General features: G+C 39.3%; 1 protein-coding gene across 1 annotated transcript in view; it reads left to right on the plus strand.

Moving 5' to 3' along the window:
* The window catches only part of LOC102771562 (E3 ISG15--protein ligase HERC5), a 29,666-nt gene that overhangs the window by 8,201 nt on the left and 11,116 nt on the right, over window positions 1–10,349 (plus strand). The window contains exons 5-10 of the mRNA XM_006768189.2: window positions 413–567; window positions 2,165–2,278; window positions 2,929–3,039; window positions 4,598–4,768; window positions 6,910–7,053; window positions 8,904–9,070. Coding sequence (XP_006768252.1) covers window positions 413–567; window positions 2,165–2,278; window positions 2,929–3,039; window positions 4,598–4,768; window positions 6,910–7,053; window positions 8,904–9,070 — 862 coding nt within the window. The remainder of the gene's footprint in view (window positions 1–412; window positions 568–2,164; window positions 2,279–2,928; window positions 3,040–4,597; window positions 4,769–6,909; window positions 7,054–8,903; window positions 9,071–10,349) is intronic.

Consider the following 10,349-nt stretch of genomic DNA (forward strand, 5'->3'; position numbering starts at 1 on the left):
TGCGTTACTCTTTCCTCCTAGTTGTAGGACTTCCACTCAGCCAGCGTTCCTGTGGGTCTGGGTGATGTCCGTTCCGTCTTTTAGTTTCACTTTTGAAATGGTTGTTCGAGGCGGCAAACTCCGGCGTTAACCTATGCCGCCATCTTGGTTCTCCTCCTTTTCTATTTCTGAAAAATTTAATACAAATATGTTTTTGTAACTGTGACATATAAAAAATATATCAGGTTTTTAAAAATTCTTTATTGTTTAAAGTATTACATATAGTATTACATATGTCTCCTCTTTCCCCCATTGTCCTCTTCCCGGCCACCCCCATCCTATTCTATCAGTTTTGGAAAATATGGACCCCTTTTATACCTTTAAGAATCCAAGAGAAGTCACGTTAACATTTATTTACCTTTGTATCCCTCAGAGGAATATTGGGCATCTCTGCATGACTCCACTTTCATGGAACTGGTCCAGATGTTTAAAAGAGCCATCACTGCTCAACTGCGTTACTGGGCTGAAGATGCTGAAAGTAACAGTCACATTAAAGTTCTCCTAGAAATGTTGAAAAAGCTGCACAGGGTAAGGGTTTCTCCTGGCCTGAATCTTAAACAGACTCTTGAAACATGAAGTTTATATTGCTGTTTTTTAAATTTTGTTTTTTGTGAATTAAGCCATGCATATAAAAGAGTGTATATAGTATCAATGAACAGTTTGAAGAAAACTAATAAAACAGACATCAGTGTAACTACTGCCCATGTTGGAAAAGAAAGTATTTCCAGTACTTTTGAAATGCCTGTGTATTTTTCTCTCAGATTGCATCCCCTCACCTCTTGGAGATACCCATGATCCTGGGCTTTGGGTTCATCCTTCCCTTACTCTTTATTGTTTTACAACAATAGGTAGATAGGTGATAGATAGATAGATAGATAGATAGATAGATAGATAGATAGATAGATAGATGTATGTATGTACGCTGTTTAATTTTGCTGTTTTTTGAAATTTACATGAGTGGAATACATGTGTCTTACACATTTGTTCTACAACTTCTTCCAGATTAGTACTCATGGCTGTATTCATTTTCATTTTTACATTATAGTCTGTTCTGTGACTGTACCATGATTATTCATTCCAGTACTGATGGATATATGTGCTGTTTGCAGTTCTTTTGGAGGGGGAGGGGTTCTCTATGAGAAAACCTGTTGCTATAAACATTCCTGTGTGTATGTCTTGGTGTTCATGTATCAAGAGTTGGTTTTTAGTTTCCATACCTGATTCTGGAAGTGATCGCTTGTAGGATATGTGTGCTCTTTACACAGCCAAAGAGGGGCTTTTAGAAGACCTCCTCAGTATTAGTCATTCAGTCCAGGGCTGTGCCCATCCCGGTCAAATACTGATGGTCACTCACGTCCAAAGCATCTAATGTCGTTATCAGTGTCTTCGCTGACTGATGTTAGCACTGAGCCACGGTGTTCATAGGTACTTCATAATATTCCCTGGTCACATCGGGATAGAAAACTGAAAATTCCCCCACAAATTTGGAGGAAATGTTCTATTTATGCCTTGCCAGAGGGAACATCTATAAATGGTATATTGTTAATCTCTGAAGAACATGACATGCAATATTGGGCCCCAGAGTATTTTGGATTTATATTGCACTGTATTTTTCTTTGGACTTAAAGTTTCTTAAAACTATTTTTTTTCTATGAATTAAAAGTAGCTAGAAGTTTCCAGGCTGGCATGGCTCAATTGAGCATTGACCTATGAACCAGGAGGTCACAGTTCTATTCCCAGTCAGGGGACATGCCCGGGTTGCGGGCTCAGTTCCCAGTGGGGGGCATGCAGGAGGCAGCCGATAGATGATTCTCTCACATCATTGATGTTTCTACCTCTCTCTCCTTCTCCTTTCCTCTCTGAAATCAAGAAAAATATATTTAAAAATAAATAAAAGTAACTAGAAATTTATCATCTTAGTTATCAATTTCTACTACGAAATGTTAGACATTCTTTATGTTCCTGGACATGTGGGGTTTTGGCAGTGGAGGAATTGGGTAGAACTTTATTCTCTGGTCATGAAGAGTGTTTACTAGTAATTTGCATTTATCCTGAGAATCTAATAGCCATTAAGCAAAATTATCTTTATATAGAAAACTTTCTCATTAGTTATATTTTATTTAAGGTAAACCAGACTAAATTTCAACTGCCTGAAAATATTTTCCAAGTAAATGAACTCGCGCACTGCCTTGATTTTTATGAAGATGCACGTAGAAGGAACTCTTGGAAAAAGAACTTAGTAAGTATGGCATGTATAAAGAGGAAATTGGATCATCAATGAGTTAATATAGGCATTTGTGCTGTAACTTTCTACATGAGTGTCCAAAATCTTTGCACTCTGCAAAATTGCCCAATAGAAATAGCAGGGCTTATTGGGAAAAGCAAAACAGACCCCTCAAAACCTGTGCAGTTTTGGAGCCAGAGCACTAACAGAAAAGTGGTTGCTACCTGGGCAGGTAGCTTGGGTCTACCAGACAAGCATCATGTGGAGCATGCCATGCAAATATGAAAAACACACAAAAAACGAAAGGGTGGATCTCTACCTACACCCTAATTAGAGGACTGGTGGGCTGTTTACTTAATACATCTGAACTCATTTACATTTCAGAAGTGTGGGTGGCAGTAGAACAGACTCTGGGAAAGTGCCCAGAATTTACAGTTAATTGGTAAATTAAATGAGCACTGAAAATACCAGATCTATATACCTTTCATTGGTACATGTAAAACATTTTCTTAGAATTTTATGTATCTATGTACTACCGCCGAGCAATTTGAATTACCGTGGCCGTGACTACTGAGGCCACCGATCAGGGGTTAAAGGCTACGAGGTCAGACGTAAGATAGCGTTGTCCTTTCACTTATCAGAATTGTTCTTATTTCCATTTTTAGGACACTGCAGTAGACATCCAGCATCCTGTCATATTCAGTCATTTTCCATTTGTCTTTAATATTCTGTCAAAAATTAAACTACTACGTGCAGACTCGCTTTTAAAAATGGAGGTACGCATGCCGATTTCTCTGTCTTTATTAACAAATAAATGATAAATACCTTCGGAAGTGTACAGTATTTTGGGGGGTGATAAGGGAGCCACCCACTGGTGAAACTAATGGCTGTAGCATTCGAGTTACTTATGCTCTAGTGAAGAAAGCAAAAAAGAGTGTCATAATTTGGGTTGGCTTGGCCTTGAGGCCTCTTAGGGCCTTAGTAGCAAAGGATCGAGCTTGGGCAGCTGGCCTAGTTGTAGAGCGTTTGACCTTGAGGTTGGTGCCTGTAGTTTTCTGATTGGCTGGCATTCAAAGAGGTGTAGCAAACTTGGACTTGATTGAAATTAGCACTATATTTAAGGAGGGCCAGCCGAGTGAAGAAAACATAACAGTGGGAATAGAGGTGACAGAGGATTCTTGAAATTTGGACCCAAATAAATGCTTGAGATAGTGCCATAGCAAAGGTTTGTAAAACATATCCTTTTTTTCAATGAACTGTCATCAGCTAAATTGGTTCTGTTTGTGACCATAGCCAGCAATGCGCTTTTGAAGTTAAAATTGGACAATTTAAAATGCCTTGGAAAATATACTTCATTACTTTTTGTAAGGATTAAATTTGTTAATATAGGTACAGGTTTTAGAATAGTGCCTCACACAAAGTAAATGCCCAAAAGTGTTAGGTCTTATTATCACTCTTGCTCTCATGTATGCATCTGTACATGTATGAGTAATATTCAGATATATCTCATAAAAGTAAATACTTTCACAAATGCAGTTACCATAATAAAACAGGAAATTGATTTATGAGTTCTGGTATAACCATTAATGAAACACTTAACAAAGGAAAATAAAAAATATACAAGAATTTTCTTTTGCTTCATCTCTTAACTATTTTCTCCTGACTTTAAGTAAGTTTCCAGTAATAATCTTATAGAACTGATTTCTCTCTGTTTTGCTAAGAACCACAGACTTTAATGGTCCCAAATTGCTATTTGGTTTCAGGTGGACGATATCTCTCTCTCTCTGCCCCCCCTCCCCCTCTCCCCCTCTCTCCCCCTCTCACCCTCTCTCCTCCTCTCCCCTCTCTTCACCTAAAATCCCTTGTCTGGTTTCTCTTCCTAGAATAGGCTCTTTTTAGCGAGGTCTCTCATACCTGAACTTTTCCTGCAGACTGCTTTTTTCCTAAACTTCTGAACTTTTTCGAATGAGAATATGTTTCAGCGCACTGCTTCAGTGTTTACTAATCAGTCTCTCAGTCTGTTGACTATAATTAGCTTTAGTAACTGAAGTATTAATACTTGCGTTTATAGGAAGGGTAAAGTAGTCCAGTGGAGCCTGCCGGTGGTCGCTTTCCTGCTCACCCAGGCTGGCTCCCATTTCTTAGGATCCATGTTTCCTCAGCTCACTGGGGGTGAACACTGAATGGATAGCTTATCTCCAGTGGTGCATATAAGGCTCTTTTTACAAATGTTTGTGACATGCATTCGTAACAAACTGAACCAGTTTATCCCACTGTACAAATTTCTACTCAGAGCAAATGGTAAAATGAAGTGAAGCATTTCTGTTTTCCTAGGAGAGAAGATTTAGAGCTGTTTTGCATTTGGCTGGAATTGTGGAAGACGGAGGGTCCAGTTTAGGGTTACTGCCCACCTTTAATCTCAGAGTCAGAAGGAGTCACTTGATTGAGGACGTTCTGAGCCAGTTAAGTCAATTTGAGAATGAAGACCTGAGGATGGAATTAATGGTAAAGTATCACTCTCAGTAATTGGGTGCCCAGATAAGGAAAACACTAAGTAATGTAACAACTCGCCTCACAGAAGGGAAATGACCTCCCTTTGCCATCGAGGTGGTCTGCCTCACAGTTCCCCTAATTCCCCAGAGACCTGTGAGTTTCAGGTGATAGGTGTAGGCCCTTCATCAGGACACGCAGGCTAAGGGGCAGTAGGGAAATGGTTGCCCTCTCCCAACCTAGCCAGGTAGAAAGTCCAGTTCTAACCCTGAAAGGCCCAGTCCCTCCTGAGGACTGGCCTCGCCTGGCTAGTCACCACTTTTTAAGGGTTTTGGTGAGATGAGAATTGAGGGTTTGTTTCTGCTCACGTAGGACCCAAAGTTCTCTGTGGAAGAGGGAACTTTCTGTTTATTGACTGCATCGTTTTTGAGGGTATAATTGTAGATAATACCATGTTCTGAACATCTATAAATGATCTTTGGTTTAGTAACTATATAACTTGTCTTACTAGTGTATATATGTATATTATTTTTAATACTTTTTAATTGATTTTAGAAAGGAACGGAGAAGGAGCAAGAGAAACACCAATAATGAGAGAGAAACATTGATTAGCTGCCTCCTGCACACCCCCTACTGGGGACCGAGCCACAACCCCAGGCCTGTGCCTTTGACCGGAATCGAACCTGGGACCCTTCAGGCTGTAGGCTGATGCTCTATCCACTGAGCAAAACCTGCTAGGGCCACTCATCCATTTTTAAAATCTAGGTAACATTTGATGAGCAGTTACCATTTTCCAGACTCTGTGAGGCATTTTACAGGTTATTTAATCTTTCAGATAATCTGTGGGGAAAACAGCCTTTGTGAGATTAAGGAACTTGCCCACAGGGAGGGGCCGGTTTAACACCTAGTCTTATAAAGATTTTAAATATTTTACTGAGGCCGAAACAGGTTTGGCTCAGTGGATGGAGCGTTGGCCTGCGGACTGAAGGGTCATGGGTCCGATTCCGGGCAGGGGCGTGTGCCTGGGTTGCCGGCACATCCCCAGTGGGAGATGTGCAGGAGGCGGCTGATCGATGTTTCTCTCTCATTGATGTTTCTGACTCTCTGTCTCTCCCTTCCTCTCTGTAAAAAATCAATGAAATATATTTAAAAAAATATTTTACTGAGGTTTGAAACTTGCACCTCTATAAAATGGTAGCGATATTCATCCAAATAAACCAGTAAAAGGAGCTTTTAAGGAGAAAAATGAGAATTTGGGGAAAGAGCAGAGAGAAAGGAATTTCTGTATTAAAACAGCAGGAAAAAGAAAAATACAAACCTAAATAGTGCTGCATAAGAGAAAGCAAGGGAGAAAAGGATGTGGACAAAGAGAAGGTGGTCAGAGGAATGAAATGGGTTAGGAAACAAGGAGATGAGACATCAGGAAAAGTACTTGGAATTGAGGACTCCAGGTGCTTGGTCCTGTTGGAGAAAAGAATTTAAGAAGAGAAATGGGTTTGGAAGTTGATGACAGTATGCTCTGAAATTTGGCAGCCTAGAGTAGGAGGGGCCAATATTGTCTGTTTTGGAAACAGTGGTCTTGAGGTGTGTGTTTTCTTTAAGGATAAGGGAGAACTTAACACATTTGTAAACTGAAGTGAAAGATTCTAAAAAAGAAAGGCAAGAATGCAACGACTGAAGGAACAAAGACGGTGATGATAGAGTCATCTTGTGCGGGATTGCTCCTTAAGGAGCAAACAGCCAAGCCAATAAATACTTCACGTGTGCTCTGGCTTTCTTGATTTTTTTGAAAATCCTAATATTTCTGATTTCTTTGTGTTTTCCTGTTATTATACTTAGCCTACCTTATAACTGTAACAATGGTGCCAATTGAGGTCAATTTAGTGTTAAAAACTTTAGGCTCTGAGATGTCACAGGCATAGGATTAAACCTTGGCTGCACCATTGAGTATTTTATAATCTTGGGAAAGTTATTTAAATTCCTGAAGCCTCATAGAATTAATAGGATATTAAATATGGTAATACGAGTATGATGCTGACCACAGTGGCTGCCAAATACTTGGGCCCACAAAAATGCTAGCTCTCACTGCTAAACAGAGTGTAATACGTAGCAATACACAGCCTAAAAGTGATGCATTATTTGCTCTGCTTCCTCAGGTTTCATTTAGTGAAGAAACTGGATATGAACCTGGAGGCGTTAGGACAGAGTTTTTCTACTGTCTGTTTGAAGGGATGACTCGGCCAGAATATGGGATGTTCATGTATCCTAAAGAGGCTACCTACATGTGGTTCCCTGTTAAGGTAAGTCCCCTTTTCTTTGCTTATGGTGTTTCCTGACAGAAAAGGTATATCACATACCATAAATTAGATTGCCTAATTTGTTTTATACTAGGAGAAGAATTAATGATATAATTGTAGAGATAAAAGTTTAATTTGAAAAAGGTGATTATTGCCCTGGCCAAGTGGCTGGGTTGATTAGAGCATCATCCTGTACACCAGCAGTTCTCAACCTGTGAGTCGCGACCCCTTTGGGAGTCAAACAACCCTTTCACAGGCGTCGCCTAAGACCATTGGAAAACACATACATAATTACATATTGTTTTTGTGATTAATCACTATGCTTTAATTATGTAACAGTTATGAAGTAGCAACGAAAATAATTTTATGGTTGGGGATCACCACAACATGAGGAACTGTATTAAAGGGTCGTGGCATTAGGAAGGTTGAGAACCACTGCTGTACACCAAAAGGTGGCAGGTGACAATCCCCATTCAGGGCACACACCTTAGTTGCAGGTTTAATCCCTGGTTGGGCACATAATGGGAGGCAACGAATTGATGTTTCTCTTGTGCACCTGCTCGCTCTCTCCCCCTCCGTTTCTCTCTCCCTAAAATCAATAAAAACATATCCTCTGGGAAGGATAAAAATAAATCAGTACATATGTACATAGATGATTATTTTCTCTAAAACAGGGTCTACTTTCCCTGGATTCTCATGTCCACAGAGGAGAAATTAAGCAGTATGTGTTTTTGACCATGTATGAAATGTATGGATAAAATCAAATGCTTCTTTCTTAGGCACTCAGTCTTTGTCACAGTTCTATTTTTCCTGGTGAACTTGAAGACAAAGGCTATGAAAGTAAATTGTGAAAACTTTAGTTTATAAGGATTACTGAGCCTAATGTGCTACTATGCTTGTTCATGCTTTCATTTACTTATTTTTTATGGAAATGAGTGGTATATAACGTTGTGTAAATTAAACATTGTGGGGAGAACCGAAGATGGCGGCATAGGTTAACGCCGGAGATTGCCGCCTTGAACAACCAATTCAAATTAAGCTTGAACCAGGAAGTGGTATATAACATTGTGTAAATTAAACATTGTGCACATGTTGATTTGATATTTATATGCTGTAATGTGGTTGCCACTGAAGCAATAATTAGCACCTCTGTCACGTCACATAATTACTACTTCTTTTTAGTGGTTGGAATAATTAAGATCTAGTTTCATAGCACATTTGATTATTATAATCCAATATTGTTATCTGTATTCACTACTGTGCATTAGATCTCTAGGACTCACTACTCGGTGCAGTTTCTTCCCCCTAAATGACATCTCTCCTAGCCCCTCAACCCTCATTCTGTTAATGCTTTTAGTGACCAAAACTGTGACAGGGATTTAAATTGACTTAATGATTGAATATAAATCCTGAATATTCTTATCTCAAGATTTTTGGTTTTAATTTGTGATTTGATTTTGTGAAACAGGGGGACATGTTTATCTAATATAAAGATACCATTGTACTGGCAAAAATTCATAATATGTTAAAATGCTTTTTCTCTTCTCTGGGTCTCAGTGTGCGTTTCCTTCCTTCTAGTGGACTCACTAACAGTCAGCCAGGCTTCCTATGGTTCTGGATGAAGTCCGTATTGTTTCTCTGAGGTATTAATCAATTGTTGTGAGCGGCCTTAATTTCCCGGTGTTTATCTCTGCCGCCATCTTAGTTTCTCCCCTGAATATTCTTATCTCAAGATTTTTGGTTTTAATTTGTGATTTGATTTTGTGAAACAGGGGGACATGTTTATCTAATATAAAGATACCATTGTACTGGCAAAAATTCATAATATGTTAAAATGCTTTTTCTCTTTTCAGCCTAAATTTGAGAAAAAGAGATATTTCTTCTTTGGGATTCTGTGTGGACTTATTCTGTTCAACGGCAATGTTGCAAACATCCCTTTCCCACTGGCTCTGTTTAAGAAACTTTTGGACCAAACACCATCATTGGAAGACTTGAAAGAGCTCAGTCCTGTCTTGGGAAGGTAAGTAAACATGATTCTTTTTCAGAGTTCTACCTAACATATATTAGGACAAATATTTAAACACACCCTCTCAGTACTATTTTCATGTCCAATAGTAGCATTCTGAGTACTTGAAACCAATTTTAACTTTGGCAAGAATTGTTGGATTAATAATTTTTTTTATATTTTATTGATTTTTTTACAGAGAGGAAGGGAGAGAGATAGAGAGTTAGAAACATTGATGAGAGAGAAACATCGATCAGCTGCCTCCTGCACATCTCCCACTGGGGATGTGCCCGCAACCCAGGCACATGCCCCCGACCGGAATCGAACCCGGGACCCTCCAGTCTGCAGGCCGACGCTCTATCCACTGAGCCAAACCGGTCTTGGCTGGATTAATAATTTAACTTTCTAAAATTAACAACAGTTTTTTATATTAGTCCTCAGTGCTTGCATTAATCTTTGAGCTTTATTTGCATAGAAACAGTCATAGACAGAGTATAGGTTACAGTGATGTTTATTTTAAATACTGTTTCCATATTACTACCTTTAAAATGAAAACTTATATGTAAGTTAAAAGACAACCCACCATCTTGTAAAAAGTATTGGTAACATATAATAGGAAGGGTGCCGTAACCGGTTTGGCTCAGTGGATAGAGCGTCGGCCTGCGGACTGAGGGATAGAGTGTCTGCCTGTGGACTGAAAGGTCCCAGGTTCGATTCCGGTCAAGGGCATGTACCTTGGTTGCGGGCACATCCCAGTCAGGGGTGTGCAGGAGGAGGCAGCTGGTCGATGTTTCTCTCTCATCGATGTTTCTGACTCTCTCTCCCTCTCCCTTCCTCTCTGTAAAAAATCAATAAAATATATTTTTTAAAAAAATAGGAAGGGTGACTATCCCTACACTATAAAGTACTCCTACACGTTCATAAGAAAAATTGACAAAGTGTACAAGAAGGCAACTCACAGAAGAAGCAATAGAAATGGCACATAAATACAAACATGATCAATCTCACTAGTGATCATGGAATGCAGATTAAAATGAGAGACTATTATGTGCTTCAAAGTGACAGTGGATGGAAATACTGATCTGTATGGTGTTAGCAAGGGTTTGGTAAAAGATTAACTCCAATCTCAGGAATTGTTAGTGGATGTGCAAATTGGTAACTCCTTTTTCAGAGAACAATGTGGCATTGCTTATCTGAATCTAAAATGTGTTTGACGCTTTGACCCAACAGTTCTGTCTCTAGACATTTCATCCGAAACACATAACCATGCAAGGATTTCTGTATACCAGTGTAA

The sequence above is a fragment of the Myotis davidii genome, unplaced genomic scaffold (genome assembly GCF_000327345.1).
Source record: "Myotis davidii unplaced genomic scaffold, ASM32734v1 scaffold963, whole genome shotgun sequence".
Taxonomy (NCBI): Eukaryota; Metazoa; Chordata; class Mammalia; order Chiroptera; family Vespertilionidae; genus Myotis; species Myotis davidii.